The following is a 23,176-nucleotide window of genomic DNA, read 5'->3' on the forward strand; positions in this document are numbered from 1 at the left end:
CCACGGGTCCCCTGAGCTGGAGCCTCATCCCTCTTCCTTGAGGAACCATCCCATGCTGATGGGAGCCCTACAGGAAGCCAGACAAAATCCTCCAATCTGGTGCTCGGGTAAGATGCTAACGGTCCCAGGACTGGGCAGACCGAATGGTAACTGAGGCCTGACTTGTGTTGGCAGGTTGTGTTCCCTTTGTCCAGATGGACAACCAATACATCTCTACAGACTCTAGTCCTGAGAAAAAGCAACCACCTACATAGTTATCCCGTGCGGACCAGCCGGGGTACAGCTGCATGTGAAGCTGTCGCTCCTTCCGGGCCAGCTCGTAGTATTTCGCTTGCTCTTCTCTGGACAGTGCGTGCCACTGGAGGGGACACAGTGGGGGGAGAGAGAGAGAGATGCAGAATCGTCACAAACCACACCGTGGCTGGGGCATAGAGAGCGCTTCCAGCAGAAATGCTGTCATCGGCAGGTGCCAACAGTCTGCAGGGGCCCGGCACTAACAGGAGGGCTCAGCCAGAACCTGGCTTTCTGCCTATGTTGTTCTATTCTCGCTCTCTCTGCAGGTGGGGAAGGCCAGGCTGTGGCCGTTCCGAACCTCACTCGAGTGCTGGGCTACTGGTCCCAACTCCACGCTGGCCATGGAAGGACTCAGAGTGGCTAAAGGGAAGGGACTCTCCAAAGCAGTGGGGACAGGGACAGGTGCCAGCCCACCCACTGCGTCCTATTCTGGCCCTCTTCTCCCAGCGGGGGAGCCACCTACCCTTCGGCCCAGGATCTGGTTGATGGCTGCACTTTCTTTCAATGTGCACTCGGCTACAACCTTTGCTCTCATTTCCTTCATATACAACATGAATGCGTTAAGAGGTTTCTTTATGTGGGGCTTCTTCTTTTCTTCTTCCTTTTTGGAGTCCTGATGCTTTCTGGATGGAGACAAAAGAGACAGACACCACCCAATAAACAATCGCAAGGTTCCTCGGCAGCAGAAAGCCCACCTCCTCACCGCCTCAATACCCTAGCAGTTTGGAAGGAGAAGCGCACTCCCACTTTGGGTCTTCTCCATCCTGGAAAATGGCACAAAAACAGGTTGGGGAGGCGGGTGGAGGGGTGAGAGATTTTGTTATCACTTCCTCAAGGCTCACAAATATACAACTGTCCCAAGCTGGAGGGGGAAGCACACTGTGGCCGTTTCCATCTCAGCTGGTGTCTCTCATGCCCGCAGGACGGAGAGGGGTCAGGGACGGGGAAGGGGCTGCAAATCCCAGTCCGTCCGAGGACACAAAGAAAGAGTTGTGTTCTCTCCCCCGCGGTGGGCGCCAGCCGTGAAGCCCCGCATGGTGCGTGTCTCCCTCTTTGTGAAGCTGGGTGTTTCCTGGAGTCACACCAGCGCAGCCAGCCTTGGACACAGCGCCACCACCCAGGAGCCACCGGCTAAACACGCGGCAAAAGAGAAACTGATTGGAAGGAGGACACTTACGCGCTGTGGAGTGAGCCGACGTCACTCTGGGAAGATTCCTGTTTGACTGTCGGCGTGACTATGGCCGGGTGGGGAATGCCGGTCGTGTGTAGAGTATGATGTGGTGGGACCATATGGGGAGGGAACCTAGAAGACAGAAAGCTGTGTAAATTGTCAGAATCAAAATGAATGAATGGGGAGGGATGTGTACACACAATTAAAAAAAAAGAAAAAGAAACAGCACGTAACACCCACATGAAAGCAACTCAAGGCATATGAAGCCTGTCAGCATTAATTAGCAATAAATTAAACATAATGATTCTTATAATGTCATTAAAGCCAATCTCCCCCTTCATTATTGCTACTGACATGAGACATTACGATTTTTAACATCTCTAGCAAAAGACAAGTTCAGCCCATATACTTGGGTGGAAAAGGAGGCTTGGGCTACCTGCTGGAGATCACAGGTTTGGGGGGACATTATTAGTGACATCTAAGAAGACTATTTCCTAAGTCCCAATCGGCACCAGGATAAAAGGTGAGATCTTTGGTTGCACGTAGACAGCTAAATAAAATATTCGCGCGGCTGAAGCATCCACACATTCCTTAACAACGCTGCGTATGCCTCGTTAGGCCTCATCCTGTGGATGGGAGTGCAGTAATATTTTTATTTCTCTTTTGCTGCTGTGCCCCCCCATCGCCTTGACAGGAATGGGAGAGAGTGAGGCAGAAAGATGGGGGACATCCAAATAGTTCCTATCTGGTTCTCAACACAGGCCACGGACGTTTTAAATAAGTTTGTATCAAAGATGACCCAAAGCAGTATTTTACACACACACCCACAAATAAAGCTTTGAATTCTGATCTGTATATCCTTTCCCACTCTAAAATTCTAGGGCTCCTAAATTACTTTTACTTAAAACACTGCCTATGCATTGAAAGGCCTTATAAATGATGATCAGAATTGTTAACAAAGAAAAGAGAAGTTTGTGTTTTTTCCTCTAATACTGTTTATTCTTAGGAAAGTTTTTTCAGACACAGTTTAGGCCGTGAATTGGCATTTCTCAACCATGCAAACTAGCCAGGACGAACAGAGCTAATTTTAAAATGCTCTGGGTCCATCTGCAAACTGACAACGGGATCCGACAAACAGCTCTCGCATTTTCTGATATGCTTAGAGTCACCATGATTTGTTCTGGGTTAGAAGAACCACCCTCTTAAAGGAACGAATACTACTATAGAGAAAAGTGGGGTGAGGGACTACAAGGGGAGATTCCCCCAAAGAAAACAAAACGGAGGACCCCCAGGTTCCGCCCTGGCAAGACCACGCGAGATCACTCAAGTTCAGGTGAAGGGGGGATCCCAGATCAAGCAACTGTTGCTTTCAGAATAAATCCAAACCACAACAACCCCATGTACCCCCCAGGGAATGAGCACCTGTTCTTTAGGAAGCTAATTCTGCTGGGCACTGAGGTGCTAATGAGACTTTGCTGTGACAGTTATTTCACAAGGATCCTGTACTTATCTACAAGGTTCTTTTCATATATGGACTGGAAATGAAAGTAGCTTCCATTTTACCAAAAGAATGCAGCAAACGTTCATTTGAAAAATTATGAAAAATTAAAGTCCTAACTGACTGCATCGATCAACAGAGAAAATATCAATGAATCATGCAGATTTTTGAAGGGGGCCCAGAAGCAGAGTGGACATTTGACTCAGAATTTCTACCCTGATGTGGCCCCTCTCCCATGGCTACCTTTCCCAGTTTAAGTCAGTATCAAAGTTTGGTAACAATGGCATGGTTTTTTCATAAGAACCATGCGAGTTCTTTTAGGGTGTCAAGAAAAAGAAAAGAAAAACCCTGAGAAAGAGCGAGAAAATAAGAGACAGAAAAAAAAAAAAAAGAACTTCCAATCCCACGCCCCCAAAATTGAGAAGTAAAGCCTTGGGAGGCACTTGGGTTCCCAAGTTACACCCTGTTCCTTCCCAGAGCTCGAAGGTCTCCGAGAAAACATAAGTTAAGAACATGTGTTCTTCGAAGCCCTTGGGTGAAGCGGTGGGTGGAGCGGCAGCTTTTACTGTGAATTTTAAAGGCTTGACATTCCTCAAATACATATGTTCCCTTCCTGCTGAATGAGAATATGTGTATGGGGTGGGGGTGGGGGGGGATAAAAACTGTGTGTGTGTGTGTGTGTGTGTGTGTGTGTGTGTGTGTGTGTGTGTGTGTGTGTACACCAAACACCACAGGGAGACACCACAATTTGAGTACATTCTGGGGTGGGGAAAGATTTCCGGTGTAGCCATGAAGACCAAACACTTCCAAGTTCACATACCTACATACATATTCCTATACCTGAGAAATGTATAGCAGAGGAAGAGATGTATGTGTGTTATAAGTGTGTGTGTGTGTGTGTGAGTGTGTGTGTATGGGCTATACGCATACCTTCGCGTAAAGAAATTCCTTTCTGCAGACAACTATCTCATGCAATGCAGTAAACACCCTAAAAATTCCAAGCCGCTCGTTATATCCCCCCATCTGCTTTCATGGCTCCAAGCCAGAATATAATGATGAACCTTAACTTCTTAAGGACAACTAACTTTTGTTTCTGGCTGTCTCAGGGGCTTCTGCCTTCCTCACTCTCACTTTCCTTCACTGTTGACACGCTTCTGTTAACTGGCTACCATCTGCAGGCCTTGATTTCATGCACGAGCAGTGGGATGCGTTTTCCTGTGCAACAAGCCAGCTTTGAGCCGCATTAGGTTTGTCATTATTCTCTCATTTCCCCCCTTGCACTTGTAACATTTCATCTCTTCCTGCCTTATTTTTTGTGAGCCACGGTGCACCCACATTATGGTTTATACATGATCTCTCTCCCTTTGAAGCCGGCGGATTTCAGAGCCCGCTCTCGTCAGGAGAAGAGCCTTGCGCCAATTTAGCAGGCTGAGGGCCCGGAGCTCCAACATCTCAATCTAAAGGGGGTCACAGGGTGGCACAAGTGAGTGTCAGCAAGAGCTGTTTAATTGCCAATCTAGGCTTCTCCATGGTGTTTAAAGTATAATGACCCATCACTTAATTCTGAGAAGCCCTGGCCCCGCTGCCGAAGAGAATGAATATCAAAGGGTGTTGTGGAACAGGGCAAGCTGCCTACATTCCCTGTAACTGCCATAAGTATAATAGACCCATACTTCTGTCGCCCCATTACCACAATAATGTATTTAATTTGCTGTATACTCTTTTTAACTAGCTGCCTTTCATAAGGCCTACCTGGGGAATCGGCCGCCTCCCCCCTGCACCTCGAGCCCCCTAAACTTCCCTCCCACCGTTCCCTTTCTTTCCTCCACCCCATGCTCACCTCGAAATCATTGGCTAACCTCCTAATGATAATTCAATCGATAAGCTTAACCTCAATCCCTATCCTACGATTACTGCACCGCTTTTAACCTCTGGAACGCACCGAAGGAACAAACACGAAAACCAATGCGTTCTATGCACGCTGCTTCGGAGGAGGGTGAGCTGTGGATTACAAGGTGCTCAGAAGCAGCTCTCCTCCTGGGAGGCTCCCTATTCGTTCCCAGGCTTTGCGAGGCTGTGATGACATCATTTAATGAGGATAACCTTCCTCTTCTCACTGGAGAAGAGGACCCACAAGCATTTTCCTGCCTAACCGATACTGGTGTGGATTTAGAAATTGAGATGATTTATCACGTATGGGACATGGATCTTTATTAGCTCCATGATACCCATGGCATAATTACAAACGTTAGAGATGCTACAGTTGGTGTTTCTTAACGACTGTGGTTCTTACTCTTTCCTCCACCAAAATCACTGTTTTGTAGGTAGGAAAAGAAGCATCTTGGCCTGCCTTCCAACCCTTCCCCTGGTCTTGGGTCCTCGTGCTGGCTACAGAGCTTGGGGGAAGAGCTTGGGGGATGGCATCTCTGCCATGTTCATGCTGATTTAATTAGGTGCCATCCTCAAAACGGATTAGTTGTTGCAGCCCATCAGGAAAGTCTAAACCTCCACCGATTTAATTAACTTGACTGAAAATCAGATGAACAGAAAATAAAACTATCATTAGGAGCAATTAGTGACTACTTAAACATACTGCTGCCAACCCGTTTGTAAATAAACTAGCAGTTGCTGAAAAATTAGCCAGAATTAATTAGAAGGGGGAAAAGGAGAACATGGGGATTAGAAAGATCTAGGTACACGTATGCAGGTATATGTGTGTATGTATTATATATACATTTATATGCTGAAAGATATGTGAATGTACACACGCGTATGACTTTTTAACTTGCAAACACTTATTAGCGCTACACAGGCCAACGTGGTCCCCACCGGCCGTATGTGGCTGCTAAGCCCCTGAACTGTGTCCAGGCCAAACTGAAATATGGCGCACGCGTGAAATACACAGCAGATTTCAAAACACTAAGTACAGAAAAGGTAAAACCTCATTAATAGTTGCTTTACAGTGATAGCATGTCAGAATGAATAATATTTTGCCTCTATTAGGTGGAATAAAATATATCATGAAAAATAATTGTCTGGGTTTTGTTTTCTCCTCCTTTGAAAAAATGTGGCTGCTCCCCTATGTATATTCCCTATATATAAGGCCCACCTTCTATTTCTACCGGACACTGCTACTTCAGAGAGAGGTGTGTTTGGGTTGGCGGGGGAGTAGGGTGTCCTTTCTTATTGATGCTTAAGAGTCTGGAGCTTTGAAAAGACTGATAACCTTTCCTCCAATTCTTCTCTGTATAATAATAAACTTACCTGAACCCTTTCCTTTCTTACCAGGTTTAGGGCAACAGAGAAGTAACACTTTAAAAAGCTCTACACGTCCTAATTACTTCTTCCTGCCTTCTTAAGTTTTCCTTTTTTTTTTTTTTTTTGAAATATATTGACTCAGAATTTCAACCTCAAAATTCTGCCATCATCTACCTGGGAAGTTCAGGGCAATTTTTCAGTATTTTCTAGGAGGAAAGCCTAACGCACTGTGGATCTTATACCCTTAGAACTACACGTGGCAGCAGTCCCTGGATGGTCTGGAAGCATCTAGAGAACTTTCTGAGAAGTGACCCATGGCCTTGGTTGAACGCCCTCTTTCTTGGAACTCACCTGGACATGGAAGCGTTGACAGTCAGAGCTGTGGGGTAGGGGTGACGGAATCCTCCTGTCGTGATGGGGTACACTGGCTGACCTTGCCTACAAAGAGGGGGTACACAGTGAGAGCATGCAAACAGGGGCGGAGGTGGGGAAAAGGAAAAGAAGAAAAAAGGAAAAGTTCTCTCTGCACAGTAAGCTTTATTCTCATTTTCTCAGAACAAAAATCTTGGGGATTGTACAGGAAGGATCAAAGGGAAGAAACACAGAACAATTTGAATACCATAAATCTGATAGGAATGGCTAATTAAATTTTATAACCTTTGCTTATGTCAATAGAGACCCTCTCCCCAAGCTGAAACTAGGTGTTTTGTTGTAATAATTAAAGGCGAAGTCTCGCTTGCTTTAATGGAGCCATCACACTAATTGAGGGCTACACATCCAAAGGAAAACAATAATGAATGTAAATTTATACCAAAATAAAGTACAGTGAATCAAAGGACTTCAGTTGCGCTTTGGGCCTCTTTCAGTATTTAGATCTCGGTGAGAAAACATTAAATTAACAGAGCTTAATTTGTAGCCTTTTGTCAAATTAACAAGTGTTGACAAGAGTTACCGGGGGGAGAGTCCCCAAGAAGAATTGTGGGTAACCAATAGACAATCACACCTCATTACAATAATTAAAAAATACAGCAACATGCAAAGTAGCATCCTCATGAAAGACACACAACTTTTTCTGACAGAGGGTTGTCTGAGTTGGCTATTCCTTTTTATCTATCCTTCAAATCTCTCTCTATCAGCCGAACGGGGCAAGTGATGACTGAGGACTATGGGAGGCATGGTCCCACCCACTGAAGAAGAAATAGGACACACATTCCCATCCACGTCCACCCTCCCTAACAAGACTAAGGAGCAAAAAATAAACAGAAACTCGGCCCAGGGCTGGTATTTAGCACAGCTACTGCATAATACAAGACGGGTTTTTTTGTTGTTTGTTTGTTTTTAAAGTGTAGAATATGCTCAGCTAGAGAAAATCAGGGTAGAACTGGGGGAGAGGAGGTGAACCCCTCCAAAACTGTATCTTCTTTAAGGCTATAAAAGTATGTCTTCCCCAAGACCCAAACTTGAGAGTTTTACCAGGAATTATTCCTGTTAAGATTCAACAAATTGTCCTGTGTTTTTTAAAGAGTAGAGATCACCGATAAACGCGGAGAAATATATATACGAAAGCGCAGCCCCATAAAACACATATTACACACATGTACACAAACACACACACACAGAATTCTTACGACATTAAAGGCCTTTCTACTGTGATTTTTAAAACACACACATTTTTTAAAGTTAACTAAGCAAGGTTAACGGGTGGTACTATAAAAGCAAGCCCGGGCGACAGGAAGACAAATTGTAAAAGGCAGTTTGATGATCTGGGCGCTGCCAGGACCTAGGGTTGACAGGAAGGCCCCACATGCCGGAGTGAGGATTCCAGCTGCCCCGCCCGCTCCCCTCAAAATTAGATGAAGCACTCCACATGCAAAGACTCTCAGAGAGATGCTGGTTGAGTAACATGGAGCTTCTCAATAGACACAAATTTCCACTGTGGTTGTCAATCTTGGGAGTGATGGTTGGGATGGGGGGTGGAGTTATAACCCCCCACTCCCACCCCCAGATTTCAAAACTAGGCTGTGCCTGTACCCACTCCCCTGCTGCCTCAATCCAATGACAGGACTCCAGTTTGGGCTGCCACCAGCAGAAGAGCCATGATCAGCTTCACAGGGGAGAAGCCCTCGGAGTCTTCTGCAATTCCCAAAGTACCTTATGGGTACCTTTGTTCACAGAGAAGAACCTAGGGCCTTTGGGGACCATGGGTTCAGAGCGCCAAGTATCAACAGCCTTTTTCTTACGTCATCCACCTGAATGGCTACTGACTTGCCTGCTTTTCCACAGGGCACTTCAGCAAGCAACTTCCCCATGACCTCCCACCCACTGCCCTCCCTCCCCAACTCTGTCTTCTGCGAACACAAACATACATGCACAGAATAAATAATAAGCATGTGCCCATGTGAGAAGCAAAAAAGGAAATTAAAAAATGGAACTCCTTACTGTGGTACTAACCATCCTAGCGGATGGGGGATTTGTCCTACAGCGCCGGGCGATAGCGGGTAATACGGAGATATATCTGGAGGGTGCGGAGGCCGTGGGATTCCTGAGAGAAGAAGCAGAATTTTAGGTACAAGAGAGGGAGAGAAGGAAAGAGAAACTGTCAGGTGATGGGAAAAGGTAAAGGATAAAGGGAGACATTGCCTCTGTAATCCTAGCATGAGGTTCTTTTCACGATTCTGATCCTAAGAACTTGTCGGTAAGTTTCATCTCATTATCCCTCTGCCGCAGCTTGAAAAGTTTCTCTCACTCTAGACGGATCATACACTGGCTAAATGCAGACAAACTCAGAAAATGCCAGCTTGGGTATTTCTGCCTTATGCGATTGGTATGATTATTTGAATTGAAAAAAAAAAAAAAAGAGGGCTTGCCTGGTGGCGCAGTGGTTGAGAGTCCGCCTGCCGATGCAGAGGACACGGGTTCGTGCCCCGGTCGGGGAAGATCCCACATGCCGCGGAGCGGCTGGGCCCGTGAGCCATGGCTGCTGAGCCTGCGCGTCCGTAGCCTGTGCTCCGCAACGCGAGAGGCCACAACAGTGAGGGGCCCGCGTACCCCCCCAAAAAAAAAGAAAAAATCTAAAAGGGTTGGCACATAGTAGGGGATCAAGTAATATTAAATCCCTTTGTCCTCACAACTTGTCCCTTCCCTCTTTCCTTTTAATTCTAATGACTTACCTACATGAGTTACTCCTCCGGTTTCTAATATACTTTTCGAGTTATGGCTTTTGAAAGGTTACCCGTGCCTTCTTTCAAAAAAGTTAATTCTGTTTAAATGTGTCCAACTCCACTTTGAAGATGAGCTGTAGGAGACACTCACACAATGCCTTGGCATCTTATCCAAGGCAGAATCTGAACTGAACAGACCAGGAGATGTTGGAGGCCTGGTCCACTCAGTTCTAGAGCCTGGTTTTCTAGAGGACCAAGTTGCCTGCGTGAGTTAACCCACCCGCTGACTGGGTACTGCTGGACCACGGGGGCTGAGGAGTGAGTTCTGAAGGCCTGTGCCACCGTACACTTATTAATTCCACAGGGACACATCCTGCAATCGATCCTTAGAAATCAAGAGCGCTGGGAGCAATTTGGACCCAGAGGAGCAGACCCACGCAGCTCAAGTGGGAAGCAAAATGAACAATTCCTCAGAATTGAAACAGTATTGAAGGGCATGAGCTGCCTGTTCGCGGATGAAAACTATTTCATTTTTTTTTTAATTCTTTCAGGAAGCTTTTAATCTGTAAATTAAGCCTCCCTGGGTGACATTTTCATGCAGACATTGCTTTCTCTCTATTACAAAAACCAAACAGATTAGCTGGGCTTGGACCCTACACCGAGCCATTCGCACACTTGAAAGAACATTTGCGGAGGAAAAGTAAACAGTCCGCAGACGTTAATCATATGCTTTACGATAACCATTTAAAAGCTATTCCCTGTACTACCATTATTTAAATGAGACGTTGAAGCTGCCATTCACTCGTGGAGCCTGGGGCCGGCTGGCAGCCTCCTCCAGCAGGCCAAGCACCAGGCTCGGTCCCCCACGAGCACAAAGGGGGCTCAGAAGCTGGTGAAAGCCAGCTCATGTGTGGCTTCATTCAGGGGCAGCCAAGGCGGCCTGAACAGGCAGTCTACCTCAGCTCAACACCAAACAATTCCCTCCGACAAAGTGACATGGGAATAGCCATTCTGAATCCATCCTTGTAATTAACTAGCTGGGAAGAGAAACCAACCCCAGCCAGTGCATCGCCCAGCCAGAAAGATACACCCTTGGCCTTAGCTGCTCTCCCAAGACCACCCCGCCTTGTTTTATATCTTGTTGCAGGGGAGCTATAAGTAACCTCGCCTTCTCCCTCTCTCCTCTTTAGGGAAAAAGCACGTGGGGTGGAAAGGAGGGACACGTATAAAAGCTGGAGTAATGTGGCATCTTCTGCCTGTTCCGTGATGCAATGAGGAAACCATGTTGGACTTGGGTCTTCCCATCTGCAAAACGGGCTTGATAATAAATACCTAGGGTATTTCAGGGGAGAAAGAACTCAAAGAAATCAGCAAACAGAATGCAGAACCCAGTGATGTGGTCCCTCGAGGCTGCACCAAGTCATCGTCAAGTGACTATAGTCCCTTAGCCACCAAGGAACTGGGGCTTCAGGGAAACACGCTGTTGGGGATCTTACACTCCCAAGGAGCTGAGGAGGAGTCCATGACATGCCTCCAAAACTATTACTGCCTCCGAGTCTGTTTGAGGCTCTTGGAGTTATAAGCCACTCCTAAGAATCACCCAGTGACTCACAGCCAGGTCCCCAACACAGCCCCTGCAGGCGTACCCGGAGCTCTAAAGAGATCCTTAGAGCTGCAAATGGACTCCTCCAAAGGGAAGGAGAGATCCACTCCCTCACCAGGCTCTGGCCTCCCTGAAGGGCTTCCTTGTCAATATCCGGGAGAGGAACGAGAGCCTCTCCATCACCACTGCAGCCAGTCCCCAAGTCAACATCCCTCCCCAGCGGGTCCTCTGGTGGCCCTGAGACCAGCACACTCTCTTTGCACCCAAGCACTCAGCCTACCTGTTTTGGGGTCTACGTCAGCTGGTAAGTGTGGAGGTGGGTTTCCCGGCGTGAAGTGTTCATTGCTGTACGTGATGAGAGGCGTGAGAGGGTGGACATGGTGAGGATGCTGCACAACCGGTACTTTGTTCGACTGTGGGGAGGGAAAGAACAGAGGAGGACACCGTCACGCCAGTTCCGACAGCCCAGGACTCCCGACCCTCAGGATGCCCTGACCACTCCCCACGCCCTCCCAAACCTGGACTTTGTAAGACGCAGTCAACTCCGCCCACCGCCCTGGTCCATGTACTAAAATACCAGACAGCTGTGATTCCGCTCTCTGGGTAGGTGCGCCTCAGTCTTTACCTCCCCCCTGGGCCTGGCTTCCTACTGTGTTCTTGCAGGTGGCGGGGAATCTCCTACCCCAGGGCCCACGGGGAGGGACCTTCAGGAGGCAGGCAGGCTTCACAGGGGACCGGCTAGGGAAACCCTTGGTTACAAGAAACCTGGCAGGGCCCTAATCCCACCCACCCAGCCTCCTTATCCACCACCCCAGGCTCTGAACCCCTCCTGGCCCCTTAGAACCAGTGGGCAAACTACAGTCCTTTACAGACAGCCAGGATAGGATGAAAAGCCTCACTCACGGTCTGGTTGGGAGTGTGAACTTTACCAGAAAGCTCTACACTGCCAGGCGAGCACCTGCATGTTTTATGCACATACAGCATCCCAGGTTCGTGAGGAATCTCATTAGGAAGTCGCGGGGAACGCTAACAGATTAACTGGATGGTGATGAATTGGGCTAATAAAAGGTATGTACGCATTTTACAAATGGGCAGTTCTAGAAAACAAAGTACAAGGCATTTCTACGTCTGGGAAGAGTTGCTAGGTGGAGAGGAGAAAAAAATAAAAAGAAAACCATTTTAAAGACTTTCCTAGTTGCAATGACCAGACCTTCCCAAATTATCTTCTGCTCCTTCCCCCACCCCAGTCTCCACCACCCCCTCCCCGGTCCACTATGAGACGCTATAACTCAGCCCAGCAAGATCACAAAGAAAAACTTAAGCTGAAACAAGCGAACTACTGGGCCATTTATCGAGAGTAATCCAATTGCAAAAAACCCTATTCCCCATAGAGGATTTTCACTAAAATCCTACAACAGGGACATTTAACCAGATTAGGTACCAGCAAAGATAAAGAGGCTAGTATTAGATGATGAATGGATTAGAGTCAAGTTTCATTTTAGAACGTGTCTTCATTTCCTTTTATTACTTTTAGGAAGGCACAGCTTGCATTAACATCAAGGAAAAGGAATTGCATTAAAAGAAAAGAAGGAAGGTTCAAGTGCTGCCCACTAGCGCCTCTTGAGTTCAGGGACCACCAAGCAGTTAGTTCTCTCTGTTTTCCTTCTTGTCCTTTTTTTTTTTTTAATGGGTGAAGAAAGAAGGGCTGTGATATAGTAAGAGTATTTCTTACCACAGTTAATTGTGGGGAGGGCGTTTTAAAAGGCTCTTCTAACTTTTTCATGGGTATGTTTGGAAAGAAAAATATGGCTTTCCTAAATGCTCCTGGAAAAAAACACAGAAAAAGAAGCCAACACGCCCAACAGCCGGGTTTAATGATTTCTATAAACAACTGGACACTTTCAGAGAAAGACGGTAGCTAGTGGCTCATGGGAGACTTGTATCGTGAGCTATCATTTTGCAATCACAACATCGAAATTAAAAGCACCCAGTAACACTTCCTTCGTCAGCAGCTATGAAGGTCTGGACATGGCCCAAGTCAGCTGAGTGAAGGGCAGCCACTCCAAGGCCAGTGCCAGCATCTCCTGGTCATGCACTGAGGAGTCTTTCAGGAACCATTTCTGTTTCGGACAACTTGAAAAATAACCAACAAATAAGCTCTCACTGTGTGCTGGGGTGGACAGGGAAAAGAGCAAGAGACAAAACCTATCAGATGGAGTGGAGACCATTAGGAGGAAAGGAAAATGACAGTTGCTGCCTTCTAGAAGTTTTCTATCTGGTTGGAAAGACACACACCCGCTGAAATAAAAGAAAGCAGACCAGGGCTTCCCTGGTGGTGCAGTGGTTAAGAATCTGCCTGCCAATGCAGGGGACACGGGTTCGAGCCCTGGCCTGGGAAGATCCCACATGCCATGGAACAACTAAGCCCATGCGCCAAACTAGTGAGCCTGCACTCTAGAGCCCGCGAGCCACAACTACTGAAGCCCGCCAGCCTAGAACCTGTGCTCCGCAATAAGAGAAGCCACCGCAGTGAGAAGCCCGTGCACTGTAACGAAGACCCAATGCAGTCAAAAATAAAATAAATAAGTTAAAAAAAAAGAAGAATCCGCCTGCCAATGCAGGGTACATGGGTTCGAGCCCTGGTCCGGGAAGATCCCACATGCCGCAGAGCAACTAAGCCCGTGTGCCACAACTACTGAGCCTGCGCTCTAGAGCCCGCGGGCTGCGACTACTGAAGCCCGCGCGCCTAGAGCCCGTGCTCCGCAACAAGAAGCCACCGCAGTGAGAAGCCATGAACCGCCACAAAGAGTGGCCCCCACTCGCCGCAACTAGAGAAAGCCCGTGTGCAATAACAAAGACCCAACGCAGCCAGAAATAAATAAATAAATTTATTTTAAAAAAAGAAAAGAAAGCAGACCAGTCCCAGACAGTTTAAAATAAGTGTGGAGAAACTGTGGGACCCGTGGGAAGAACCACAGATAGCCCAAGGGAGGGAAGATCGTCACTTAGGAGTCTGAAGGACTTCCAGGGAACGAGGCCACCACAAGCAGTGGAAGAAAGCAAGTGTATAAACCTGTGATGGGAAAAGGGCAGTGAGACTTGCATTCCCCAGCTCTGCTCGAGTCAAGCATCTCTCAGGGTGCTTATCACGAACTTGGATCCCTGATACTAAGAAATCTCTCAGGAGGGACCTGATTCGGTAGGTCTGGGCTCAGGACCCACGCATCTTGGGTCTGCCCATGGAGTTACCACAGGTGTCTCTTCTGTTTAGCCATGACCCCTAGACCAGAGAACCACGAGATCCCAGACAAGCACAAACGTTAAGAGACTTGAGTCCTAATCATGAAGTGTGTCCTAGTTCTGACAGAATCCATGGAAAGGGCTTAGTGCAAAACCTGCCACATGGTAAGCACAGGAAAGGTGGCTTATCATTGTTGCTATTTTTGTTGTTCGGGAGAAGCTTCCCGATGGCACGGTTCTGTTTGCGGTTCAGAAGTGCATATTCCATGGCTGTCTTCCAAGCAGGAAACACTGGGGAGACCCTCTTTCTCTACCTGTCCACTGAAGGACGAAGATAGCATTTGGGCAACAGTGAAGTTCACACGTATGTGAGAAAAATGCTCCCTCTTCCTGTTAGATACGTGTATAAAGGGGATTCTAACAAAAGTTGGACACCTGTTCTGACTGCCATCACTCTCACATTATTTTGTACATCTCAGCCTACTAGTCAATTAGTCTCTTCCTGTTCAGTCAAAACTCTGTAGCATGGGGAGGGGTGGTCAGAGGAGGGTAAAGGGATCTGAAGTTTTAACTGCTGCCTGGCTTTGGGATGGGGGGATGCAGGGACCACTGGGACATGGAACTCTTCTGATGTGACTGCATGACAGGCAAGTCCCTAGAAACAATACAATCACACGGCTCTCCAGGCTGGCTGGTTCCTAAGCAAGTGCAGGGAGACGCAGTCATACGTGTAGAAACCAGGGTCTAATTGCCACTCCCACTGAACCTGCCTGTACCTGGACTGCTTTTATGATGGGAGGACGTCCTTCTAGAAAATGCCCATGTCTCTCCAGCCTCAGATCCCCACAGTCCCTTCTGTCTGCACCATATTATGTCCACTGCTGGGGTCGCAATAACCTTTCTTGGTGCCACCATAGCTAAGTCCCTGAAGGACAAAGACTATGTGTTGCAGACCTTTGTGTCCCCTGTAATGCCCAGCCTGTGGGAGTGGGGGGCACACTCTCATAAACTGCATAAGAACCACCAACTTGCAACAGTAAGCATCGGAAGAAGAGAAGGACAGACAGAGCCAGCCTCACAGATTAATTCAGTAAATGTCGCTGCTCTTAAATGGCATCTACTCAGAATCACAGAGTAGAGCTGGGGAGGTAGAGAGCACTTCAGAAACCGTTCAGTCCAATACCTTATTACCACAGCGTCTTTAAAAAATGGTTTTAGAGCCCACTGGCTTGCACACGGTGACCAAGAGTGAAGTCTGAGAATTCCAGGAAGACTCGGGTTTAAATCCTACTTCAGTCCAGCTGTGTGACCTCTCACGGGCCTTCGTTTCTGTGTAAACTCCGGATGAGAACTGTGTCTACCGACCAGGGTTGTTGTGAAAATTAAAAGAGATCACGCCTGCAAAGTGCGTATCAGCACAGTGCCTGGCACGTCCACACATGCCGTGCAAAGAAGCTTTGAAAACTACAGTCCAGTGAATACTAACAACGAGGGACCAGTGAAGGTGACGTCTGCTACCCCTCCGGTCTCTTGTCATTAAAGTCACAGGGGGCAACGCAGTCACAGACCGCACTCCTTACTGCAAAGGCAAAGATGTGCACGGCGGGGCAAGAGTACACGGATGTCCTGCAGCCACCCTCCCTCAGGTGCACGCCCTGCTTAAAAATGCGATGTTTGGTCCATAAATGTATTTTATTATGTCTTTTGAGAAAAGCCATCACTTTATTATGCTAATAAATAACACTGCCACAGAAGAGTTGAAGGTTAAACAAGAATAGCCGATGACAACCAAGGTCCTTCCAGAATCAGGGGGAGGGCCTCGACGTGGGAGCTGATATAAACGAAACACGGAACCACCACCCAAATAGCAAATGTCCCTTAGACTTTCCCCTTCGCTACGAACAGCTCCCACTTCTTTAAAGAGGTCTTTAAGGATTGTGTTCAAAACTGTACAAACCTAAGAAAATTCAGATGTGAAAAGCACCTTTTGTGAGGGACACGGAAAACCTTCCAGAAATGCATCCGGAATCTAAATTAAAGCTACAATGTCTGCTGGGAGTGTTGGTGGGGTAAACAGGCTGAAATATGTACCTCCTCCCTCTTTTATCTTTCTACGGAGCCCAGTGTTCAAGGCAAGTAACTGTAACATAAAACTAGGTGCCTCTTAGGCAAGCGCTTTATCTAAATATTAAATATGTCTTCAAAACTACCCAGGGGTGCGAAATCAGGGACAGCTAACTAAAGTTCAAGGTTGTGAGAGTGGCAATCATGGGAGGCTGCATGGAGAGCTTAAGCTGCTGCAAGTTAAGCCTGAAAGAATACGATGAGCACTGGGAATCTCTGAGCCACAAAAAAGCAGCAAACATTCCTAAAATATTCCACACAAGGTCAGGGAGTTAGGCCATAGTTGCCCATACACACCAGCACTACCGGCGCCTGAAACTCACCCAGAGCGCCACTCAGGACCCCTTGCCTAGACAGTCCTCTGACCGAGACCTCTCTGGCTCACACCAGCTGATCTAATGGAGCCTGTGTTGAGTGTGACAGACTTTATTCAGTCCTCACAAAGAAACCTACGAAGTAGTTGCATTTGTCATTAGCTCACCCGGCAGGTAAGGAAACCTGTCCCAGGTCACAGGCTTTGCGAGCTCACCTGTCCGACTCTACCTCCTGCTGCTGTGTCTGCAGAGACGAGCCCTGGGACGGGGTTCACTGCCAGGTGGGGTAGTGAGCGGCACCCAGGAAGCCCAGCCTGGGCCAGCCTTCCCAGCTGGACATAGATGCTTCAGGCCTCATAAGGGGATCTGTCCCCCATACTCCCCACCTGCCAGTCTCTGGAACCTAGACCAGTTCAGCACACAATGCTCCCGCCATCCCCCAATTAGGAGTAGCTCAGGGCTCCCCGCCTCAGCCAGGCACACCCCTGCTATGGAGCACGAGGCATCTTTAGCAGGGGTTTTTACACCATGTGGCGGATTACGGAGGGAGGGGTGTAAAACATTTAGTGGCATGTTTCTGCTTCTCAAATACAGACACACAAGCGATATCAGGGCCCAGCAGGACTCTGGTGATAGACGTGGTCGGTTCTGGCAGCAAAGAAAAAGTCAGCTAAAAACCCGAACTTATTAAATGAAGGAAACACCATCTATTTAAAAGGAACCAAAATCCTCATCTGACTTTAAATTATTGAGGCTTTATGTTTCCTACCTGGAGGAATGGCTGTTACTCATTTCTCCCCCGGTTCTGTTCATCAGGCCCTATGAGTTTTGAGCACTGAATAGTGAAATTAGAAAGAAAAGGTCCTTTAACAGCCCTCGAAGCACACAAAGCCTTTCCACCCAAAGTATTCATCCTACTGCAGCGGGAGGAGTGGGGAGGGGGCACCCCCTGTGGCTGACCTTTGACCCCTCGAGAACCCTTAAGCCCGGTGTTCTGGCCGTGCCACCCTCATCGCCGAGCGCCCACACACCCGTCCACCAAATGTTGCTCTCGATCAGGAACCCGGCAAGTGAAAGAGTGATTCAGGCCCTTCTAGATCCCCCTGCTGGCCCTCCTCTCACCCCAACCCCTCCACCTTCTCTAACTGTGGGGAACCCAAAGGGAATGAAAGCTCGCCATTCACCCCGCAACCTATTAATCAACAGACGTTGAAAACAAATAGAGCCATTGCTAGCCCTGGCCTCTCGGGTGGCCGGCCCTCCTCTTCAATACTCCCCTATGGCTCTCCCTTTCTGAAGAAGAAAAATGGGGCCAGAAAGCGCCTTTACGGGGCCAGCACAATAAAACAAAAGCAGCACAGAGGAGCATTTGTCAGCCTTCTCCCCTCCCCAGGGTGGATATGAAGGGTCTCCAGAGTCTCAGATGACCGGCCCTCCCAGGGTCTGAAATCAGCATCAGGAAGGGACACTGTTCACTCAAGGTTTACACTGAAAAATGGGTTTATGGCTCATCTCTATGCACTTTTTTCCAGATGCCACTTACTATGGCTGCACCAAGGTCAATGGCGACTAGTGAAACGTTGATAGACGCTGCTAGTCACTGGAGTCATGGAGCGCAGATGAGAAGGAGGGGCTGGGATGAGGAGAGGCTGTTTCTTCCTCATCAACAACCCCTTGTTGACTCAACTAGTCTTATTTTTTTGGGCTATGAACCAGAGTGGAAGGGTCAGCGATGGTAACCTTCCTGCCTAAACAACCCACTGACTGCATCAACAAAGGAGCAGCCACTTCCGTTACTGGGATGATGACATCAGGGAGGAGCCTGTATCCAGGCCGGTGCGCACAGCCTCACTTATCTGCTGAGCATCTCGCTACTGTATCCCGTAAACCTCCTGCATGCACAGAGGGGAAGGGTGGCGGGCGGACATCCACCACGGCCTGAAGGGCTGCTTTCCACCCTTTACTCTGCCCCTCTCCCCTCACAGCTGTCCGAAGCCCAGCCAGCGAGGACCCACCTAGTGCAGGCGCTGTTCATGGTTGGACACTGCTCCACTCTAAGGCCTTGCCCCCAGCTAAGGGGGCACTGTTTCCCTGGGCAAGACTTCTACTGATGGCTACAGCACTGCCTGTTGGAAATAATAAATAACACCGAGAAAGTTTTGCTTAAAGAAATGAGGTGGTTAAGAGAAAGGAGGTCTACCTATGAGATGCAAAAAAGAAACACCCATTCTGCAACTATAGCCTGTATCACCCTGCATCACCCAGCCTGCATCACCTGGCCTGAATCCTGTGCACATAAGGCTGCAAAGTTATAGCTTCTACAACCACCAGAGACTGACACTCAGGGTGCTGCTTATTTGTTTTGTGAATCATCAATGGCTGACTTCTTCTCCCTCCCCGCCGCAACCCTTCTTTCTCTGGAATCAAATCCATTTAGACAGCAAGAAGAGGGAGAGAGAAGATTCTCCCAGCCGTCTATGAAATTCTGCCGACTCACAGTTCGTCCTGTACTCACACAGGCATTAAAATTCCTCGTGCAGGGAAATGATTGAACAGGGCAGGCAGGGAGGGAGTAAATGAGCAGCCAATTTTCATCCACATTCTCATACACACATGCATATACACAGAACTAACACAAACCATCCTAAGCTCTTGGCCTTTCTTGGGGTGTTTTTGGGGGTTTTTTTTCTTTGTCTGTTTGTTTGTTTTGCCCCTTCTATAATATAACAACCCGGCGGGTAACACACCAAACAGATTGCCAAGCATTAAGGGTCTAAGGGGCCAAATTCAGCGTTTCTTAATGACCTTTTCTCAATCCCCCAGAAGGAGGAGGGGAGGGTGGGAGGGGGGCTGGAGGTGTTAGGGTGGGGAGTGGACACACGAAGGGGAACACTGAAACCTTGAAAATAAAGATGTGCTCCGGCTGCCTGGCTTTGTGAACGTCGCAGCCAAGGCCCAACCCAGCAGGGCTGTGCTTTCACAGGCTCTTGAACAATTACTTCCAGTTAAGTTCATTAAATATAATTCATTTCCACTCATTCTCATTTATTTTCCAATAAAAAGAAGGCATCCCATTGTGCTTCCCCCAACTAACCTTTAAAGCACTTGCGAGCTTAAGTCTTGGCCCGCCCAGTCCAGGCTCCCCCCTGACCAGTGAGTTCCCAGGGTTTTCTTCCTGCCTGCCACAGGATCCCGGAGGGGAGTGAGGGGTACGGCGGCACAAGGGGGCCCTCTGACCATCTTAATCCTCCACCAGGTCTCAGAAATGAGGACCAGCCGCTCCACCCTGAAATAATTCCCCAGGAAAGGCAACCTCCACCCTCCCGCGAGATATTTTTCTACTACTTGGGCATTCAATGATTAGCGTTAGCATAATCAATCTTGTTAAGTGTCCGAGTTTGCAGGGAATGTTTGGGACTTGGGTAAGAGAGTACAGCTGTTTCTAGGAGAGCCGATTTTCAAAACAGAGCCAGGAATAAAACTAACCTATTCCAAATGAAGAAATCCAAAAGCTCAAATTTAAAACAACTTTTAAAAAAATAATGATTTCCAGACCATCTCCCCCCGCAAACACAACAACCCCAAATCTAGGGATTCCTAAATAAGATGGAAAGGAAATCACCAATTTTGATTTAGAATAAGTTTTAAGTACATAATGGTTATTACATCCTGGGGATTTCAAGAAAGAAGCAGTGAACAAAATCTGATACCACCTTTCTAATTTATTTATAATGAACAGCTGTATAAAAATGTCTTTCGTATTTCTTAAACACCCTGTGCCTAACTTTCCAATCTAGACGGTATTTGAAAACCATGCCTGTTACATGAGTCTGATAAGTTTCCTTCAGAGAGCAGGTAGATTTCTCTCTAGCAACAAACAAGTGAACCGAGAGGAGGGATGGACATTTTCACGGGGCCCACGGATACAAATGGCCAAACCTCAGATTTGGCAGGAATTCAGCAAAGAGAGACTAAAGAGAAGACGAAAGCAAAGGCAAAACTGCATTCTTCTGCTCTATTTTGCCCCGTTAGTGTCCCAAACGTGGGCATTCTTTAACAGACATCTATAGCCTCCATAAACGATATATGTAAAAGGGCACGGAAATTCAGTGTGGTAAGGAGGACACAGCACCGCTACCCCCTCTGAATGCAGCTGTCGAAAGTTTAAGGTAACATGGGAATGACCCAAGCAAAGTTCACTTAAAAAAAAAAAAAAAAAAAGCCTTCGAATGTGTGCAGAAGTATGTAATCTGGAGGGCATGTCAGGATTTCATCACATAACAAAATATTGCAGAAGGAAAGAATTCCATGACATAGTCAACCAGGCCTCCACCATCCCCAAACCACAAAGGGGAGGTTTCCCTAAAAATACAAGGTTGCAGGCTCTGTTGCTTCCAGAAAACACGGAGGCAGCAGCCTGTTGTGACAATACAAAGATCATAATATCTGTATCATCAGAGTCGGGAATTTACCCTTTCAAAGGAACTCCCTTCCCATAAGCCATAAAGAATGGAGGTTTCCCCATCCCCAAAGCAGCAGGACCGCTATGAAGTAACCCCAAGTAATTTGAGTAAACAAAGGTCTGGAACCTTTCAGGAATCTGAAAACGGGAGGCTGTGCTGGGTGGGAAATTTGTGGCAACACAATTTGTACACTTGCAGTGCCAGCCTGCACTCTCTCTGCCACAATTCTTGACAGTTTACACAAGTGTACACTGAACTAGAAAGCTGCACGGAACCAGAAAGGAAAACCAAGACATACATCTGTCGTTCCTTCACGCTCAACCAGAGAACTATCTACCACCTTGATAGTTCAACACGACATATAGGATTTTAATTCATGACTTTGAAAACACAAGGACTCTTACGGTGTATAGTATATTTCATTCCTTCTTCCCCCAAATATGGGATCTAAGAGCTGACTGACCACTGCAAATGTTTCCGTTTGGCCATTTAACAACAACAAAATAATAACGAAAGCAATAATAATGACAATTAAGGAATCGCCTCCGAATTCAAGAGAATGCTCTTAACAGCTCGTGGCAAAGGATTGGACCCGAGAGTTGAACACGGTATCCCGTATTCTAAGCCCCAAACTGGTATTGCAAAAGGGCCTTCTTCCTAACCATTAACAGCACAATAGGCGGTCATCAGTCTCTTGCTCGGGTTTCCAAAACACATTTTATATTAAGTTTACAAAATACAAACACTGCAAGCAAGACTGGAGCCCTAAAAGGCCAGCAGCATCTAAATTTGGAGATTGAAAATAAATACAACCAAAGACAAAGCAACAGAAAGTTAGCATTAAATATGAAACCACAATACACGGTTTACATAAGCCCTGCTACTGGAAAAGCCTTATAGCTCAAAAATGTCTCAAGCTTCCAAAGTATGCTCCTCTATGAGGGCATGTCATTCTTCCTTCTCTTTCTTCCAGTGGAGCCCACCCTGGTGGGTGAAGCGGAAAAAAATTATTTGTTAGAAGAAATCCCAAATCCCACCGCCCTTTTCCAGATTCCAGCTCACTTGCACTTGGGGAGCCAGGTCTGCCTCGCTATAGAACCGTAAGGATTGTGATGAAAGTCAAGCTTTCTCTCCTCCCCATCTTTTTTTTTCTTTAACCCTTTCCCCCCTCCCCCAAAAACCACTATGAAAAGTACACCGTGAAAGAGCACAGCTTGAGATGACCATTTATTCTTGTCTTGTTTTTCCTTCCCACCGTCTGAATTTTTTAAAAAAAAGCACAAAGGTTTAATGGTCAAGACCATAAGCAAGGACACGAACACACACACACACACACACACACACACACACACACACACACACACCCCTCACTACTCACCCAGCAATTCAAATTGAGGTGCCAACTGCCCAACTGGTGGAAGAGAGTGAGCCCAGAGGCCACCGTGCCTCCCTTCCCACTCAAATCTTCCATTCCCACTAAGATGGTATCCCTAGGGTACATAATAGCTTTGGTTTTCTTTCTCTCCACCTCAAAAAAAACTTTCTCTGTACCTTCAAGATGGGACTGGGCCAGCTTTTTTTCTCCTCCCTTATTGCTTTTCTCACTTTTCTTCTTCCTCCCAGCTTCCCCTCCCTTTATTCCTTTCACTTAAAGAGCTGAAAAAAAGCATCTTAAAAGATGGAGATGGCTCCCAATTTCTGTCCTGGGGTACTCGGAACGATCACAATGCCTGCAGTTATTTCGTTGATTCTTCCCTGTCCACACACATGCCTCAGAAACCAAAAACAAAATAAAACAAAAGAAACCAAATAATCTAGTTCAACTGGTTGCAGATTAAATTTTTAAAAGTTAATGAAAAGAAATTGCTCCTAGTTTCTACTCTGTACCACTAGGAAATCCGTGAAGGAAGGGGGAAGGCCCATCTTCCCCAGCCAGCTCAGGGCACTAAGCAGACTTCCCCTCCCTCACCGGTTACCTTGGGCAGCAGGGACAGAGCTACCGCTAAGAGTAGCTAAGAAATTACGGTCAGCCGTGAGGGAAAATGATCAA

At 47.2% G+C, this 23,176-nt stretch overlaps 1 protein-coding gene across 15 annotated transcripts in view; it reads right to left on the reverse strand.

Moving 5' to 3' along the window:
• The window catches only part of TCF7L2 (transcription factor 7 like 2), a 195,930-nt gene that overhangs the window by 12,727 nt on the left and 160,027 nt on the right, over positions 1-23,176 (reverse strand). For 11 of the 15 annotated variants that reach the window (XM_065893829.1, XM_065893828.1, XM_065893833.1 and 8 more), the window contains 6 exons: positions 11,266-11,398; positions 8,661-8,763; positions 6,573-6,659; positions 1,472-1,597; positions 758-917; positions 251-358 (listed from right to left, as the gene is read on the reverse strand). In XM_065893829.1, the coding sequence (XP_065749901.1) occupies positions 251-358; positions 758-917; positions 1,472-1,597; positions 6,573-6,659; positions 8,661-8,763; positions 11,266-11,398 (717 nt within the window). Of the gene's footprint in view, positions 1-250; positions 359-757; positions 918-1,471; positions 1,613-6,572; positions 6,660-8,660; positions 8,764-11,265; positions 11,399-23,176 lie in introns of all 15 variants that reach the window. The other 4 variants (XM_065893842.1, XM_065893838.1, XM_065893840.1 and 1 more) reach the window with 2 other exon arrangements.

This window comes from Phocoena phocoena, chromosome 16 (genome assembly GCF_963924675.1).
Source record: "Phocoena phocoena chromosome 16, mPhoPho1.1, whole genome shotgun sequence".
Classification (NCBI taxonomy): Eukaryota; Metazoa; Chordata; class Mammalia; order Artiodactyla; family Phocoenidae; genus Phocoena; species Phocoena phocoena.